We start from the raw sequence: 19787 nt of genomic DNA on the forward strand, positions 1-19787 counted from the left end.
TCTAAATTAAATGTAGTGGGATTTTGAGAATTTGCATTAAAGGGATAGTCCATCCAAAAATCGAATTTCTGTCAGTTTGCTCACCCTTATGTTGTTTAAGAAACCTGTACGAGTTTATTTATTCTGTTGAACACAAAAGTCGATATTTTGATAAATGACAGTGAGCACACAGTTGACGGTACCCATTGACTTAGTATACAAATAGTATTTGTATTTCCTACTATGGATTCCAACTATATGGTTAACTTAAAGGTGCAGTGTGTAAATTTTAGCGGCATCTAGTGGTGAGGTTGCGAATTGCAACCAACGGCTCAGTCCACTGCTCACCTCTTGCTTTTGAAACACATAGAGAACCTACGATAGCCGCCACCGGACAAACATGTCATCGTTGGAGACAACTTAGTAAAAAAGTTTGTCCGTTAAGGGCTTCTATAGAAAAATGGCTCCACAAAATGGCGTCTTCCATGTAAGGGGACCCCCTGTGTATGGAGATAAAACGTCTCATTCTAAGATAATAAACACATAACGGTTCCTTATGAAAGGTCTTTATACACCCCCTGATAATTTAGTTTGTATATTATTTTGCATTTCTGTTAAGAGATCCTTCTAAAAATTACACACTGCACCTTTAATTGATCAAAATATCTTTTTTGTGTTCAACAAAATAAAACCTCATTTAGATTTAAAACAACATAAAGGTGAGTATATGACAGTTAGATAGAGTGAACTATCCATCCAAGCTCTGAATTTTAGGCCGAACCCAAAGTAATCTCCCATCCTTAACTGGGATACAGAAGATACTAGCTGGGAGTGAGAAAATGGGGTGAATGAGGGATGCAGCAAAAACTGTCATGGGACAAGGATGCGGGACAGCTACACTCTTAATTTAATTAATTTTGTTAATTTTTTACACATCTTTGTGCATTAAGCTTTTAACACATTATGTTTAATGTTAATGATGTTTTATTAACAAAGTTTGGGAGGAACAGGTCAAATAAAATACCTAAGTGACTAAGTGCTGTTTTCAATCAGTAGTCAATAGCACCAGCCGCTTACAATCGGTAATCAACAATACACCCAATCAGCTCGAAAGCAAGCCATATATAAATTAGGTTTGCCGGTATTAAACACTTGTAATGTATAGTTTTTATTATATGGCATAAGTATAATCAATTTAAATTGATCTGTAATATAAATCATTTAAATGGGCTTTAGTGCGTCTTTTTGCAGCCACTCTTCGTCCACATTTCTTGCAAACTGGATATCCATCTTCAAGGACAACCCTGCGTTCGTTTTCGTATACCTAAAGTATTCCCACGTAACACACTGTAGATTTTACCTTTTGTCTGGTGGGGAATGGGGTTAGAATTTGTGTCGATTTTGTGTTAAAATAAAACACAAGTTGTGTTAAAAGTAACACAAAATGTGTTGCTTCAATAATAACACATAGATGTTATTATTGAAACAACACATTCGCTCTAGAGTGTATAAATATAAAGAACTTGTCACGCTGATTGGTTGGATTACATGACAATGCTTTTTCCGAACTTAAATAAACTAAAAAGTTGCAAATAACAGAGCAGTCTTTTTATTACAAAATTATTATTTTGTTCAGTATGAAGTTCCGCCCAGAAAAAAATTAAGGATTCTGCAGGAAACACTGAGAGCAGTTCGACAAGTAAAAAATGGATTCTTAACATTCTTTCACCCTTACCTTTGATCTTCTTTAGGCAATGACCTTGTCAGTGGTGCATACAGTAGGGGAGAGCAGGGGCAAAAGTAAAAAAATTTGAAAATCTTAATTTTAAAAGATAATGTTTGAGACAGAGATATATTTTTGCTGTGTCAGTAACTCACAAGTGTGTTCTATCAATACCAGGTGGAATTTTGAACAAATGTAAAACGACTGTAGTATTTCACTTTGAACATAGGGAGCGCATTTTGGCCCTGTCAGCAGGGACGAAAGTAACGGTCCGTTTACGTTGTCGTTCATTCATCATTATTCTATTTCGGAATGAAAAATTACATTTTAAAAAGGGTGCATCTTGGTTTTTTGTTCAAAGAAAAAAGCAGAAATGGCTATATTTTGTTTTCCAAATGTAAAACGCCTCCCCCTTTATCTTATTGGCCAAACAGAGCCCTAGCTTTCTTGGGTCAGGCAGAATAAGAGTCCATCAAGTTTGCAACGTGAAGCAGGGCTCACTGATAACGGCCCATGATATTTGATGCAGAAATACATTTCTAAACACAATTAATGCTGCTGCGAATCTTTGCCTCTAATATACAACACTTGAGAGATCAGTATACTGACACGGAGTTTGAGATTGTATAAATTTTTATTTATGTGAGGTATGGAACATGTACAATAAAATGTAGTAATATAGAAAAACAATGGACCCATTGGTAATGATCTCCACTCTACTTGATCTGAGTTATAGACTCATTTATTGAAAGTGGCATGATCAAAATAATAGCAGTGTGAAGTTTAATTAAAAATGAGTTCATTCTGTGAAAAAACAGGTGCTTTTTGTCATTTATTAAGAAATAGGGAAAGCAAATGTTTCACCCATTGTTATAAAATATATCCGCTACTGAATTTCTAAGTAAAATTTATTAAATGAGCTAAAATGATCTCAAATGCTTTAAAATAGTTACAAAAACCTGAAACACGTGGAAGAAAACAATCAACTTCTGTTAAAACACATCATTGTATTTTCAGGATGTCAAAGATTCACACAAAAATGGCTTTGTGTGGCCTGATAAGAGTAAAAGGTGACCCCTGGGTACTAAATTCAAGCCACAGTACTCTGTTAAGACAGTTAAGCATGCAAAATCATGGTATTGGGATGTTTTTCATACTACGGTGTTGGGCCTATTTATCGTATACAAAGAACATCAGTTTGAATACATCAGAATACTTGAAGAGGTTATGTTTCCCTTTGCAGAAGAGGAAATGCCCCAAAAATGGGTGTTTTAACAAGAAACAACCCCAAACACACAAGAAAGAGGGCAAAATCTTGGTTCCAGACAAAAAGGATTGAGGTTATGGTGTGGCCAACTTAATCCCCTGATCTATACCCCACTGAAAACTTGTGGCGTGACATTAAAATGCAGTTTCTAAAGCAAAACCTAAAAATTGACAGGAACTTTGGATCTGGGACTGAAATACCTGTTTCGAAGTGCAGCAGTTATCAACAAGGGTTATGCAACTAAATATTAGTAATTAAATAGATGAAAGTGAAGTTAAATCAATTTTAATAGAGGAAAATGTTGGCAATGCTATTTTTAACAGCTTAATTTTGGTTTTCTTTTTGCTTTCTTTTAAAAGAAGAAGACAGACTTGATCATTTTGTTAATGCTTATCTGTATAAGCAATAGATAGTATTAACATATGTGCAAAAAACAGTAGTGCAGTAACTTGCAAGTGAGTGAGTGCAAATAAAATGTATCAATGGCAGCAGTAACCCAGGTATTTAAAGCAGCAATAACATTAACAGATGTGCAAAAATTGAGATGGGGCTACACTCTTAAGAAAAATGGTTCTATATAGTACCAAATAAGGTGCCTTCAGCTTGTAACAATCGCAGCACCCTTTTTGGTGCTATTTTTGGTGCAAACTTTTTCAGTGTGCGGCCCCCTTTGTGTACGGTGCATTCTTTCGCGGCCCCCCAAAGAAAATTTGTGACAAAAAAACTGTTCTAAAACTCAACATTTTAATAAAAAAAACTAGTGCTGGGCAAAGATTAATCGCGATCAATCCCATACAAAACAAAAGTGCATTTTTGCATAATATATATGTCTGTGCTGTGTGTAATTATTATGTATATACAAATACACACCCATTCATGCATGTATTTAAGAAACACATGTGTATAAATATTTATTTCCAGTTTTATATATTCTATATTATATATAAACAAAAATAAGGGATATATAAATAAAAATGTTCTGAAATGTATATATGTATGTGTCTGTGTTTAAATATACATAATAATTACACACAGCACAGACATATATATTATGCAAAAATACACTTTTATTTTGTATGCGATTAATCGTGATTAATCTTTGCCCAGCAATAAAAAAACATACAATTATACAAAAAAGTAGTGCTTTCGGTTAGTAGCCTTATTTTTTTTAGGTTTAATTACACAGAATTCATGATAAATTAATGTATTTCATAAAATGTCATAAAACTGGGGCCCCCTGGCACCATCTCCCGGCCCCCAGTTTGAAAACCACTGCTATATAGAACACTTTTTTGGATGTTTCTATATAGATCCTTGCCTTAAAAATCTGCTACATAGATGGTGCTATAAAGAACCTTTAATTTATTAGCAGTCAGGAGGGTTATTTTTGTTATTTATGCACTTTTTTATTCTATAGCACTTTAGGTTTAACAGTTTAAAAACAGAACTGCAAGACATCAGAAAGACTTTTATTTTCACTTTTTCATTACATGAGGTGTCATACAATAATAAATATGGGTATTAAAATCACATTGTTACAAATAAATATATGAAGTATTATGCAAATATAACAAATCACTACTCAAATGAGATATGGATGTTAAATAACTGCTTCTGTGTTAAATAAACTATACAATTTGGCAAAGACAATCATTTTAAAAAGACAACAATTAAATAAAATCATTAAAAATCATGACATATGCCACATCAAAACATGCAAATGATAATAAATACTGAATATTAACATATTATGACATTACATTCAGATTTTAGCACAAACAGATAGTCGGCTTGATGTTTTGAGATTTCTGAAATTGTAGTCATTTATTTTTTCATTTTCAAATACTGATGACACAGCTGCTTATGTGTGTGATGTTTCCAGAAGAGACAGTAACACCACAGACAGATGTGTACAAATAAATTTTTCTAAAATGGAGGTGCTATCATGTGCAGTTAAGGGTTGCCGTAATAGCTGCTACAAATGCAGTAAATCTCCATATAAAACAATAATCCGCGCACAAGAGCTGAATGTGTATGTGGAACACATGCACCCATTAACTGAAAGTGGAATGACATTTGAATTTTTTACCCTCAATTTCACAGTTTGTGAGATTCTTATCTGCCTAAAATGTTTCTTGGACATACTGGCCATGTGGTTTTTAAGTGTTGATGGAATTACCATTTTTTTTACTAGGGGTACTTATCACTGGTCGTCCTCTGTTTGAGTGTCTGATTTGTGTTGAGCGTTACCTGGCAGTGGTTCATCCTGTAACCTTTCTGAAGTTTAAACCTGGATCATCAGTCTTGGATCCTTTTTGGCCTGCATGTTTGTCATATTTCTTTTAGATGCCCTGGCTCTACATATATGTCACTTTTCTTTATATCAGAGTTCATGATGTAGTTAAAGGAGGAATATGGAACCATAGAAAAATAATACCCGTCTATCATTACTTATGATCTAGTAAAAGTGTGTGGTTTGTGTCTAGAAACATTGTCCTCTGCCTGTGTTTTGTCCTCTGCCTGTGTTTTTCAATTTGAACTGTGTCGAGTGTTACCTGGCTGTGATCTACTGTAACCTTTCTGAAATACAAACATCTCGGATATAAAAATCTCTGAGTAAAAGTAATTTTAACACATTAAAATAGTAATGTGTATACATCCACATATACATTCTGGATGTTTCACGAGTTTACTTCTGTGTATTACCTTTCCAAGCACTCGGCCTCATAAATCTAACAAACCTAAAGATTAGCTGCTGGGATGTCCCATCCCGTATTTGTCCTGATACAGCTCTTACAATGCAGTGTAAGACATTTAATGGTAACATATTCAAAAACCTTTTTGCATTAAAAAAACAAGAATATGCACATTAATGATAAAAGTACATATTAAGTGAGTGTGGTGAAGTTTTTAACTGTTTGAGAAACTCTCTAATCTTTTATAACAGAAGACAGTAGAGCCACATAGTTATTAATATAAAAGCCATTAGCTCATCATAAACAATGGCTCATAAATAAATGCCAAAATGTTAAAAGATATCTAACAGACATAGTGTTCATTCAAGAACATATCTGATGACATCATTGAATTCAGGCTACATACTGTAGAGCCCAGTTGCAATACCCAGCTTGTATTAAATGGCTTTGTTTTTTCAGGCTTTTAAAATTATGAAAAAATTTAAACAAGAAAAATGTATTTAAAAGCCTTCTCACTTAGAGGAAATGGGTAGACAGATATGTCAATTTTCCCTGATTAGGCCTACTACAAATCAAAGCATGAGTTAAACCACTGGCTCGAACAGTTCACATTTCTACACATACACATACAGAAAGAGAGTCATCCACGTGAAAATAAAAAAATTAAATTATAAAACACCCAAAACCACTTACATTAAAAGCCATTCACAGCACACGCGTCCTTGCAGCTTCAACCCACGTGACCACAATCAGACAGAGAGACACACGCGCCCTCTAGTGCTCAAATAATAGATACGAGTCATATGCAAAAGCTTCAAATTTACATCAATTAAATTATAGAAAATGTAAGAGTTTAAAGTGGTAAAAGAACATATTTATGATTTATTTTAACATGGCAAAATTTGATACAATGATTTTATAAGTACAATTAAAACAAACCTATATCGTGAATTCGTCTTTCAAACATCTAACGGTTAATAAATGAAACTTAACTCAGTCAAATTCCGTACTCACATTATTGTACATCTAGCGTTAATGTTGCAATCCTAGAAATGCGGGTTTTTTTATGCAAGCATTTTTTATTATAATGAATTCACTTTACAAAAGACCAAAGTACACAGTCAAAATAACACCACAATACAACAATACAGTAAACATAAAGCCAGGGGGGACGTAATGAGGAATTACACAAAAATATTAAAAGATTTACATATTGCATATGTTTTAGTTGCATTCTTATTACTTGAGAAAAATATTGTCTTTATATACATTTTAATTTGCTAGAAATGCGTTTTGTCTGTTTCTGTCTAAACCGTCACCGGCGTCACGTGACACAGACGTGATCTTTTTATTTTTTTACAGACGCGATTCCTTCTATGACCTAATATGGAATCCATGACGACATAGAACGCCAGCTCTCGGGCTATAAAAACCGCAGTGTCACACAGTGTTGTTGAGTTATTCTGTGGTGAGTTTAGGAAGAGAACGGTCAACCTCAAAACACTCTGCTAAGGACAGTGCAGGACAGGTAGGGGAGGAATCATCGTAAACCTTATTAAGCATTAGAAAAAAAACACTTGTGTAAACGGTAAATGCTTTTGTTCATAATTATGATAATTAATGATTAATTCATGAGTTTTTATTAGAGATACAGAGAAATATGTTATGCGTCGTGTAAATTGACCCGAAAAGTTTTGGAAACGAATCGCTTAACAAAGCGTTATTTGCAATGGAATACTGATGCCTTTAAACGTCCAAAATTATTTTTTAAAATCAATCATCAAACAAACGTCGCATAGATTTTCAAAACGAGCCCACATTGTATATGACTGTGCCCTTAAGGCAATTTTTCACCGTGACAGGGACCCGTTTAATCCTACTGAAAAATCCAGCTAAGACCTGCATAAATTGGCAGCTGGTTTAAGCTGGTTTAAGGTGGCAGTAGCTGGTCCTAGCCTGGCAAAGTTTGCAAAACCAGCTTAAAACAAATTTTTCAGTAGGGAAGAGTAGCTTTCACTGTAAAGGTGTAAAGGAATGGCCCTACTTTTGAAACACCTACAGTAAGCATATAAACATTTTGTTTTTAAACATCAACTTTTGCGCTTATGATAATTAATTGACTTACTTTTATAAATCAGAAATGATTCTGCGTCAAGTAAATGAACACAAAAGGCAGATGTAAAGGCAATAAATAAATAAATAACAAAACACTAGGATTAGATGTGGGGTCCTACTGTGATGTACTAATATGGTAACAATAACACCATTTGATAACATTGCTTTTGCTAATATAATACTTGACATGTTTATTAAATTAATGATAATTACGCAAAATAGAAATGTGTATACACTAAATGTAAATAGAAATACTAACAAATTCGATTAGATGTAGAGTCCTGCCCTGTGATGTTGAATTGTTGATGGGTGGCTCACATGGCAGAGCTCTATAGTTATTTACCATAAAATATTTAAATACCTTGTTTTAAAACGTCCCAAAACTATTTTTGGAATCAAAAATAATTATTTTCAAAACATGCCAGCCACGTCGACCCACTGTACAATACTTATGATAAAATTGTCATATTTTATCTTGTTTTCTTCTGTGAGTTTAATTGTTTAACAGATAGTAAAAATTGTCCTTTGTCTTGTCTGATTTTTGCTGGACAGAGTTGTCAATACCAAATGCCTGTTGCAGTAGATGTCGTCTGAAAGTCTTAAGTGTCACATGGACAGACAATATTGAATTAAATTAAATTATATTCACATTATTATTCTTATTATTCAGTGGTCACTTGAGTGTTTATTGAGGAAGTGCATCTTTGTGTCATCTGCCACAGGTTAAAGTCTCTGCTCACTGAATGCTGTGTCTACTAGGGAGAAACTTCTGTAAAAGTTACATCTGTGCACATGACTTATTCTGTGGTGAGGGTAAGAACGGTAAACCTTAAAACACTCTAAAACACACTGCAAGACAGGTAAAAGGGGAAACATGTTTACCTTATGAAGCATTAAGATAATATAATTAATTTACATGTTTTTTTATTAGAATTATACTTCGTTGTGTAAACGAAAAAATCAGATGTAAAGCCAAACATTTTTTGAAAAGAAACGCTACCAAATATGATTAGAAGTACTAAAGCATATACAGTCAGTATGTGTGTGTATATGTATGTACAGTATATGTATGTTTATATAGTTCAGTTCAGTTTATATATTAAAGAAAAAAATACTTTAATCGTCTCAAAACTTTAGGTTGCTCGAAGGTCCTTGTTATAGATTTGCTTGTTTCCTTATGCTGGGTGCAGTGCTGCTCTGTGCATGACTATCAGCTTCATGCCCACAATGCGGTGTGCACTCTGTACCGGGTGGGTCAAGGTTTGGGACTGGCAAAAAGACAGGAATGGCCTACTTTTAAAACACCTAAGCATCTAATGTAAAGACCTTGCTTTGTAATATTACCAATTTTTCTAACATAATAATCAATAGATTTATTTTTTTAATAGAGATTATTATCCATTGTGTAAATACGTTAAAACGGATGTACAGGACAACAAGTTTTTTTTAAATTAAACACTTAACAAATACGATTAGAAGTAGGGTACTGCCCTGTAATGTGGGTTTTTGGCTCACAGGCCAGGTCCCTATAGTTATTTATTATGAAAATATCTAAATACCTTGTTTCAAAATGTTTCATAAGCGGCCAATCCCGACGAGAGGTGTCTAGAGCATTTGCGCACGCGTATGATAAGTCTTGGGCGGGACAGGGCTGCCTGCCATCCTGGAAGTTTTTGATTTCCAGGGTCTCTGACCACCAGTCGAGCCGGACGAGAGGTGTCCAGAGCATACACGCAAGCGGGACAGGGCCCCCTGCCCTCCTGGAAGTCTTGTACTTCTAGGGTCTCCAACCCTACAGGCAGAGCCCGACGAGAAGTCTTGGACTTCCAGGGTCTCTGACTCTACCGTCCAAGCTTGATTATAAGTCTTGGGCGGGACAGGGCCGCCTGCTCTCCAGGAAGTTTTGGACTTCCAGGGTCTCCGACCCTACTGGTCAAGCCAGACGAGGTGTCCAGAGCATACGCGCAAGCGGGACAGGGCCGCTTGCCGTCCTAGAAGTCTTGGACTTCCAGGGTCTCTGACCTTACAGGCCAATCCTGACGAGAGGTGGCCAGAGCATACGCGCAAGGGGGACAGGGCCTTTTGCCGTCCTAGAAGTCTTGTACTTCTACGGTCTCCAACCCTACAGGCAGACCCCGACTAGAAGTCTTGGACTTCCAGGGTCTCTGACTCTACCGTCCCAGCTTGATGATAAGTCTTGGGCGGGACAGGGCTGCCTGCCATCCTGGAAGTTTTTGATTTCCAGGGTGTCTGACCACCAGTCGAGCCTGACGAGAGGTGTCCAGAGCATACGGGCAAGCGGGACAGGGCCGCCTGCCATCCTGGAAGTTTTGGACTTCCAGGGTGTCTGACCCTACCGGCCAAGCTCGACGAGAGGTGTCCAGAGCAAACACGCAAGCGGGACAGGGCCGCCTGCCATCCTGGAAGTCTTGGACTTCCAGAGTGTCTGACGACCCTACCGGTCAGACCAGACGAGGTGTCCAGAGCATACGCGCAAGCGGGACAGGGCCACTTGCCGTCCTAGAAGTCTCTGACTTCCAGGGTCTCTGACCTTACAGGCCAATCCCAATGAGAGGTGGCCAGAGCATACGCGCAAGCGGAACAGGGCCGCCTGCCATCCTGGAAGTCTTGTACTTCTAGGGTCTCCAACCCTACAGGCAGAGCCCGACGAGAAGTCTTGGACTTCCAGGGTCTCTGACTCTACCGTCCAAGCTTGATGATAAGTCTTGGGCAGGATAGGGCTGCCTGCCATCTTGGAAGTTTTTGATTTCCAGGGTCTCTGACCACCAGTCGAGCCTGACGAGAGGTGTCCAGAGCATACACGCAAGCGGGACAGGGCCGCCTGCCATCCTGGAAGTCTTGGACTTCCAGGGTCTCTGACTCTACCGTCCAAGCTTGATGATAAGTCTTGGGCAGGATAGGGCTGCCTGCCATCTTGGAAGTTTTTGATTTCCAGGGTCTCTGACCACCAGCCGAGCCTGACGAGAGGTGTCCAGAGCATACACGCAAGCGGGACAGGGCCGCCTGCTCTCTAGGAAGTTTTGGACTTCCAGGGTCTCCGACCCTACTGGTCAAGCCACACGAGGTGTCCAGAGCATATGCGCAAGCGGGACAGGGCCGCTTGCCGTCCTAGAAGTCTTGGACTTCCAGGGTCTCTGACCTTACAGGCCAATCCTGACGAGAGGTGGCCAGAGCATACGCACAAGGGGGACAGGGCCTTTTTGCCATCCTAGAAGTCTTGTACTTCTAAGGTCTTCAACCCTACAGGCAGAGCCCGACAAGAAGTCTTGGACTTCCAGGGTCTCTGACTCTACCATCCCAGCTTGATGATAAGTCTTGGGCGGGACAGGGCTGCCTGCCATCCTGGAAGTTTTTGATTTCCAGGGTCTCTGACCACCAGTCGAGCCTGACGAGAGGTGTCCAGAGCATACGCGCAAGCGGGACATGGCCGCCTGCCATCCTAGAAGTTTTGGACTTCCAAGGTTTCCGACCCTACCGATCAAGCGAGACGAGGTGTCCAGAGCATAGGCGCAAGCGGGAAAGGGCCGCTTGCCGTTCTGGAAGTCTTGGACTTCCAGGGTCTCTGACCTTACAGGCCAAACCTGACGAGAGGTGGCCAGAGCATACGCGCAAGGGGGACAGGGCCGTTTGCCGTCCTAGAAGTCTTGGACTTCCATTGTCTCTGACCTTACCGACCAATCCTGACGAGAGGTGTCCAAAGCATACGCGCAAGTGGGACAGGGCCGCTTGCTGTTCTGGAAGTCTTGGACTTCTAGAGTCTCCAACCCTACAGGCAGAGCCCGACGAGAAGTCTTGGACTTCCAGGGTCTCTGACTCTACCATCCAAGCTTGATGATAAGTCTTGGGTGGGACAGGGCTGCTTGCCATCCTGGAAGTTTTTGATTTCCAGGGTCTCTGACCACCAGCCGAGCCTGACGAGAGGTGTCCAGAGCTTACGCGCAAGCGGGACAGGGCCGCCTGCCATCCTGGAAGTTTTAGACTTCCAGGGTGTCTGACCCTACTGGCCAAGGTCGACGAGAGGTGTCCAGAGCATACCGGCAAGCGGGACAGGACCGCCTGCCATCCTGGAAGTCTTGGACTTCCAGTATGTCTGACCCTACTGGCTAAGACGAGAAGTGTCCAGAGCATACACGCAAGCAGGTCAGGGCCGTCTGCCGTCCTGGAAGTCTAGGACTTCCAGAGTGTCTGACCCTACAGGCAAAGGCCAAAAACAGGACTCAGAAACGGATGCGCAGGCGGGACAGGGCCGCCTGCTCTCCTGGAAGTTTTGAACTTTCAGGGTCTCCGACCCTACTGGTCAAGCCGGATGAGGTGTCCAGAGCATACGTGCAAGCGCGACAAGACCACTTGCCGTCCTAGAAGTCTTGGACTTCCAGGGTCTCTGACCTTACAGGCCAATCCCAACGAGAGGTGGCCAGAGCATACGCGCAAGGGGGACAGGGCCGTTTGCCGTCCTAGAAGTCTTGGACTTCCAGGGTCTCTGACCTTACAGGCCAATCCCAACGAGAGGTGGCCAGAGCATATGTGCAAGCGGGACAAGGCCACTTGCCGTCCTGCAAGTCTTGGACTTCCAGGGTGTCCTACCCTACCCCCCGAGCCCAAAGAAAGGACTCAGGAGCATATGCGTAGTTGGGACAGGGCCACATGCCATCCTGGAAGTTTTGGACTTCCAGGGTCTTCAACTTGGACTTCCAGGGTGTCCGACCCTTCCGGCTTAGCCCGAAGCGAGGACTTCGAAGAGAACATGCAGGCGGGACAGGGCCGCCTGACGTCCTGGAAGTCTTGGACTTCCAGACGGCCGAGCAGAAGTAGAGAGCATTGGCCTGCATTGGCCATTACATTGGCGCTGTAAAAAAGCTTTAGAGAAATCATAAAAGGGAAAGGCTCACATAGCGTCAGCTTCAAACGCAATGTAGAGAGACTGTTCTCGAAAAGGAACAATGTAAAGCTAGGCAAACACTAAACATACTAGCCTAAACTGAACTATAAACTTAACAGTAAACTAAACTTTAAATAACTAGACTTCATTCACTTTATACAGGAAACATACAAACAAATCAGCACAGGACAGCAAACATTAGCTTATCATGGGGGCAACAGGTGTGGGGCATATAACAATAGCAAAATAATTAACCCAATTAACACGAAAGCAAACAATGACATGTGCTTCCACACAAAACAAGTAACGTTGTCACGATCCTGACAAAAGACTAGAAAAGCATGAATGATTGAGGCAGGATCGTGACATATGGTGAAATTGTCATAATTTTTGTCTTTAACTTCTTCTGTGAGTTCAATTTGTTTTACAGATAGTAAAAACAGTTGATGGAATGTTGTTAGATGACCAACTCATGTAAGTAGATCTCTGTTGTTTTTTTGCACTTTGTCTTGTCTAATTTTTCCTGACCGCAGTTGTGAATAACAAATGTTACCCTGGACCACAAAACCAGTCATAAGTCGCACAGGTATATTTATAGCAATAGCCAACAATACATTGTATGAGTCAAAACTATTGATTTTTCTTGCTGAAAATACTTAGGATATTAAGTAAAGATCATGTTTTGTGACGATATTTGTAAATTCCATACCGTACATATATTAAAACTTATTTTTATAAGTGGATGAAGTTGCTAAGGACTTTATTTGGTGATTACTTTCAAGGTGATAATCTCCATATTTATTTATTTTTTGGCCACCCTCAGTTTCCAGATTTTAAAATAGTTGTATTTTGGCCCAATAATTTGATATTTCCTAACAAAAAACATCAGCGGAAAGCGTATTTTTTAACTTTAAGGTAATATGTAAATCTCAATTTAAGAAATGTACCCATATGACTGGTTTTGTGGTCCAGGGCTGTGTGTGTGTGTGTGTGTGTGTGTGTGTGTGTGTGTGTGTGTGTGTGTGTGTGTGTGTGTGTGTGTGTGTGTGTGTGTGTGTGAAGCAATATTATTTGCTATTACAGAAGCAAATAAAGTTGAGACGGAGATGAAGCAGGAGGACCAGGCTCCATGACTGATGGAAATCTCTTCATCCAGGCATCAGTCAATCAGAACACCCAAGAGGATGCTGCACATTCACTGTGCTGAAACTGTGAAGACAACTCAGACAGAGACCGAAAAGATTCAAAACAACACCACTGAAACACTTTGAATAATCATGTGATCACAAAGCATTCAAGAGACGGACACGCGCCTCTGCCAATAATAACATAATAAAAGTAAATAAATATATGAAAGATTAAAGTAAAGTGCTTCTTCCAGTGCTGCGTCAGGGACCGAAATTGCCTGTTTAGAGCCAATTTAACATAGAATATTTATTTATTAAAAACAGAAATATTAATCGACTTTAACTAAAGTTTTCATTATCGTGCAGTGTCCTCAACATTATTTCTGTGTATACGTTCATGCAGATTTTGCCCGGATTATTGAATGAGCAGACCCTTTTATGGACATTATTTATGTTTATATTAAAGGAGTTATGCAGTCCAAAACAGACGTTTACTGTAGTAAAACCATGTTTTGCCAATGGTAATCAATAAAGCAAGACAACATGGTTAATTTTCATAAGGGTCCGCGATTAAAGGTATGATGTAGGAACACATCTAGGATTTTAACAGTTTTTTGCTAGATGTTAACTTTGAATTGGAACAGTACTTGGCCATCTACTGATGACGTTTCAAAAGTATTCAGTCTTTATAATACAAGTCCAGGCAGACAATGCATATTAATAAGTGGCCAACACATACCACTCAGTAATTTCAGTGCAGTTCCTCCCCCCATGCCCACCACTCATGCAACCATTTACAGCAAGAAACTGTAATTTTATAAAACAGTTCAGTACCGTAAAATTAGGCCGTAAATTTATCACTCAAAAAAAAATTCTGTCTTCATTTTCTCATCCTCATGTTGTTCTAAACCTGTATGAATTTCTTTTTCCAAAGATATTTTGATAAATGGTAACCATTAGCTGTGTGTTTACTATCATTTATCAAATTATCTTCTTTTGTGTTCATCAGAAAAAAAGAAATTTATGCATGTTATCAAAACATTACACTTTTAATTGAAAATATCTATCCCACACACGGAGAAGAAAATGAACAGGAAGAAAATTTTCAGCCATGAAATTCTTATTTTAATTGATGGATACAAAGAAAACAAAACAATTCTTGAAAATTCGTTGACAAACGTGCAGTTCTTCATAATTACGAGCTAATCAATTTGATAAAATCTGGCTGACATCTTAGTCTCACCTTTATTCATGGACAGAGGCTTTTGTAGCTAAATATTTAGTTACAACGTATTGTTACGTTTAAACTAAGTTTAATGGTGCAACGCAAAAACATTTAGTAGTGCGTAAGTTGTAACTTAGTGCGCATTTACGTCGTAACTAGGCTACGTTGTAACTTTCGCACAGCTGGTGCAACCGGCCCCAGGCCATTAGGCCAAGACTCATTGATTCCTTTCTTTCTTCTAAACTTTCTTTCTTTCCCTGCTCTTTATATTATCATGTTAATATCTCACATACATTGGAAACCGTTATTTGTACATTACTTACCATTTTATGCATTTGTAGTGTAACCATTTTAGTTGTAACTTTAAATCAGTACTGTTATTAAACCTTTTCATTTATAAATCTGTTGTTTAGTGTTGATTTAATGGTAATACTTAAATGCTACCTATTGCAATACAATATATTCATACTAATGCTCATAGACCTATTGTGTCTGAAACCTGTGAATGGGCGCAGTTGTGTTCTCCTTCTAAAATCTGAGATCCCTTACAAAACCAACAAAAGGACTCGAAAAGGGACATTATTAACCTCTCTGTGTGCCAAGATGATTATCTACAGACATTTTAGATATAATTAATAGAACATAATTTTATGATTGTTTTTCTAACCATGACAGATTTGTCATCTATGGACACTTTACAAACAATTGCCTAATTCCATTTTGTGTTGTGCTAAAATTATAGCAATGATTTACCAGAATGAGATGCTGACGGATGGCATTTGGTTTATGAGGAAGATCAGTGTTGGTGATTCAATCAGGCTCATGTGATTGTTTACAAGCTGCTGTATAGACCGTACTGTTTTAATCTTTTCTTAAAGTTTCAGATGTTTATTTTACTCTGCATATTAAATAAAAACTGCAAAATTGTCTTATTATAGCAATAACAAGTCGTACGTTGCCACAATCGAAAGGCTGTGTGTAATAAGCAACTATGTTCAGCTCTGACCAAAATAAGCTACTTTTATATGGAACAATGTGACTGTTTTGAATTATGTAACTGTTTTGAAGTTTTTGTCAAATTTGGCTTAAAGGGACAGTTCACCCAAAAATGTAAATTCTGTCATCATTAACTCACTCTCATGTTGTTACAAACCTGTATAAATTACACAATGGAAGATATTTTGAGGAATGCCTGCAACCAAACCGATCATGAGCCCCATTCACATCCATAGTAGGAAAAAGAATACTATGGAAGTGAACGTGGCTCATGATCGGTTTGGTTACAAACATTCCTCCTTCGTTTTCATTTGTGAGTCATTATTGGGTGAACTATCCTTTAAACAGCTTTTACAGAGAACCTCATTTGTATTGACTGTGCTCTGTTTGTTACTTAACTAAAAGTGAATTCCAATTTATCAAAGTTAAAGTTCACAAGACTTTTTTAAGATGTCAAATATAAATCTTTAATGTCCCCAGAGTACATATGTGAAGTTTTAGCTAAAAATACAATATAGATAATTTATTATAGCATGTTATAATAGGCACTTTGTAGGTGTGAGCAAAAATGTGTCATTTTTGGGTGTGGCCTTTTAAATGCAAATGAGCTGATCTCTGCACTAAGTGCTGTAGGGGGCGGTATTATCCCCTTTTGACATCACAAAGGGAGCCAAATTTCAATTATCTATTTTTTCACATGCTTGCAGAGAATTGTTTAACAAAACTAGTTACTGGGTTGATCTTTTTCACATTTTCTAGGTTGATAGAAGCACTGGGGACCCAATTATAACACTTAAACATGGAAAAAGTCCCCTTTAAATAAAAGATATCTGCTATCTGGATAAAAGGATCACGGTTTCTAAAACTACAGGAATGTGTTTTAAAGTGTATACAATGATTTAAAATGTTGCCTATGAAAGCAAAGTGTCTCTTTTTGGGTGTGTTTTAGTTCCCTTTTCATGAGCAATTTTACTGACTTGGTTTGTCATATCACGTGCTTTAGTAAGAGTAGCTATAATCTTTACAATAACCAAATATCAAGATTTCTCAGTGAACTAAATTTCAATATGATTTGGTAGGAAAAACTGTGAGCAGTTCGACAACAAATGGATTTTTAACATTCTTTCACACTTACCTTTAATCATCTTTAGGCAAAGGCCTTTTCAGCAGTACATAAAGTCATATGACTAATCTCTTTAGGATCACTACATTTAATTTAGAATGATAAGAAGCAAAATGTTTGTAATGTATTCAGGATGATCTTTCATTCAGTTCTCTGATCATTTAATGCAAAATACACATTACTTGATTGAATCTGAGATGCCTTTTTTGTGTGAAATATTAAAGTGGCCCTTTTCACCATCATTATGATTATGAGCTTCATCAAACCACTGATACATTAATATACTGTTATTTTATTTTGTATATCCAAAAGCAACAAAAGTTGCTAAGATAACATGAGTCATTAAAAGCACAGTAATATACTAAGCAACACCATTTAAGGATAACAAGATCACTCCACACAATTGGAATCCATATAATCTTTCAAGTTTATTAATACTCTATTTACATTCTACTTTATGTACAATACACAAACAGCTGTGGGATCCATCGTGTGACATTGTGCGTTTATATTATTCATAACTTAATCATCTTTTTCATACATCAACTGTGAACAATGTTTCTGCTTGAAATGCTTCTCAACTTTATTACATTTAATAATAAATAGTTGTCGTAGTGTTTAGACCTTGACAGAAAACGATGAACCACACGAGCAGCCGTGATCAGCTTTAGGGTTATTTGACACCAGAAAAGAAGAGCGAATGAGCTCCTGACTGAAGTCAATTGTGGATCCTTTCAAATACTCCAGACTGTCCTCGTCGATTATAACTCCAGTGCCATTCTTTTCAAACAGTCTGATAAGAAGCAGAAACAGAAGTAAATGCAGGTGAAAATCCATTACTGTATTACTTTACCTTTAATTTCTGCAACACTAGTTTGGATATATGATGTGTAAAATTGTACATTTTATTAAGAGAAAAAATTGGTATTGTGTTCTGGGTGGTCTGGTCACTTAAAAAATAGTTGCTCAGAAAAGTAACACACACTTTTCTTCAACAAGTCACAGGTTCTGAAAAAATGAGGGTTTCTTTTGAGCCATGTTTGTAACCAATCTGGGGCACTATTGACTTCCATAATATTTGTTTTTCCTACTATGGAAGTCAATGGTGCTCCTGTTTTTTTCTTCTTAACAAATATCTTCCTTTGTGTTCAGCAGAGCAAAAAAAAAATTAATAGAGGATTAAATGAATTTTCACTTTTGGGTGAACTGTCCCTTTAAGTATATGCAATACCAAACAGCGATGCTAATTATATCAAAACACCACTAAAAACTAATACACATTAGGAGTTCTTTCTGACATTAATGGTGTCATTACCTATCATCGTTGTTTATGACTGTGTCCACTGAGAATTTATACTGGAAACCTGAACATCCACCTCCCTCCACTGTTATCCTCAGATACTCTCCTTTACTCATGATTTCTGTAAGCCTCTGCAGGGACATAAGAAATCAACACAATCATACAATAAGAGGATTATTATTTGCATTCAGTGCCTTGGATGAGTTTATTTGTTAATATATATAAATGCAATCACTGTGAGATGTAGTCAAACCTTGACACAGGATTCAGTGAGATTAAGGCCATCACCAGTGCTGGATGTGTTTGGTTGTTCTTTAGAAAAGGAAACGCTGCTGCTGTAGCGCAATGTAACGTTAGATGTGGCAGTAACGTTAGATCTTCTCAGTGAATGACCTCTGGCTGAAGATAAACTGAAGAGAAACATAAAGACATGTCAGACAACTACCATACACAGTGACATTTATATTAGTAACTGTTACACGTATGGGTACATCACGAGGTCATAACATTATTATATTAATGTTATTATAATGAATACCATTTGAAATACATATGATAAAAACAATGGCGGGATACTTTGTTTATTCAATTAAGTCGTTTGGTTAATCGTTTAAATCTTTGCATTAGGAAATGACACCTTAATTATATCATATCTTTTATCTGACATGAATAATAGTCGACATGTCACTTTTAAGGTAACGTTAAGTTATTGAAACGCAGTCATATAGCTTAACACTGCAGCTGCATCATGAAGCTAGCAAGCTAGCTAAGCCAACTTATGTCAAAAACACTACGCAAACAAAGTTGTTTATATTAGGTGACTAAGTAACTGAACAAATCACTGTGGTGTCGTTAAGAAACTTCGCACATACTTGAGAAGGTAAAATGTTGCAGTTTTGGGGGCGCTTGAGAGGAGTCTTCGAACAAATGACATCTTCTATAACGCAAAATGTGTACTGCGCATGTGCGTTATTGAAGGACTGATAATATGGGTTGCCAGATTGTGTGAAAGTTGTAGAATTTGTTTTTGTGATTAGATTACGCAGAATACGTAGATTTTGTGTTAGAGTTTTATATTAAAGGAAAATAACTTTTGAATAATGCTGGGAATAGATTGGTCTAGATTACTCTCATACAAAATAAAAGTATTTTTTGCATAACATATAAGTTTGTGCTGTGTGTAATTGTTATGTATATATAAATACACACACACATTCATGTATGCATTTAAAAAAAACATTTACAAGTTTATATATATTTATTTATATTTTTATATATTCTATATTCTATATAAATAAAAAACGATATAAAAATAAAACATTTCTTAAATGTGTGT

General features: G+C 37.7%; 1 protein-coding gene and 1 long non-coding RNA gene across 2 annotated transcripts; one reads left to right on the forward strand and one right to left on the reverse strand.

Moving 5' to 3' along the window:
- Nucleotides 1–7106: 7106 nt before the first annotated feature.
- LOC129418080 (uncharacterized) lies at nt 7107–15309 on the forward strand. The gene is made up of 3 exons (XR_012370555.1): nt 7107–7193; nt 8503–13154; nt 13764–15309. It is a non-coding gene; the product is annotated as an uncharacterized lncRNA (long non-coding RNA).
- A 2251-nt stretch (nt 15310–17560) lies between these two features.
- Nucleotides 17561–19467, reverse strand: LOC141365190 (iron-sulfur cluster assembly 2 homolog, mitochondrial-like). The gene is made up of 4 exons (XM_073869153.1): nt 19324–19467; nt 18705–18861; nt 18467–18582; nt 17561–17944 (listed from the first exon to the last, which is right to left on the reverse strand). The coding sequence occupies exons 1-4, from the start codon at nt 19383–19385 to the stop codon at nt 17770–17772; spliced, it is 510 nt and encodes a 169-aa protein (XP_073725254.1). The 5' UTR covers nt 19386–19467; the 3' UTR covers nt 17561–17769.
- Nucleotides 19468–19787: the final 320 nt, after the last annotated feature.

The sequence above is a fragment of the Misgurnus anguillicaudatus genome, chromosome 7 (genome assembly GCF_027580225.2).
Source record: "Misgurnus anguillicaudatus chromosome 7, ASM2758022v2, whole genome shotgun sequence".
Taxonomy (NCBI): domain Eukaryota; kingdom Metazoa; phylum Chordata; class Actinopteri; order Cypriniformes; family Cobitidae; genus Misgurnus; species Misgurnus anguillicaudatus.

Excerpts from the sequence above, each read along its gene's own strand:
- LOC141365190 (XM_073869153.1), bottom strand. The coding sequence starts at position 19,385 with ATGTCATTTGTTCGAAGACTCCTCTCAAGCGCCCCCAAAACTGCAACA. Across the intron at positions 18,862-19,323 it reads GCAACATTTTACCTTCTCAA|TTTATCTTCAGCCAGAGGTC; the intron begins GTATGTGCGAAG and ends GTTTCTCTTCAG. Across the intron at positions 17,945-18,466 it reads GTCATAAACAACGATGATAG|ACTGTTTGAAAAGAATGGCA; the intron begins GTAATGACACCA and ends GCTTCTTATCAG.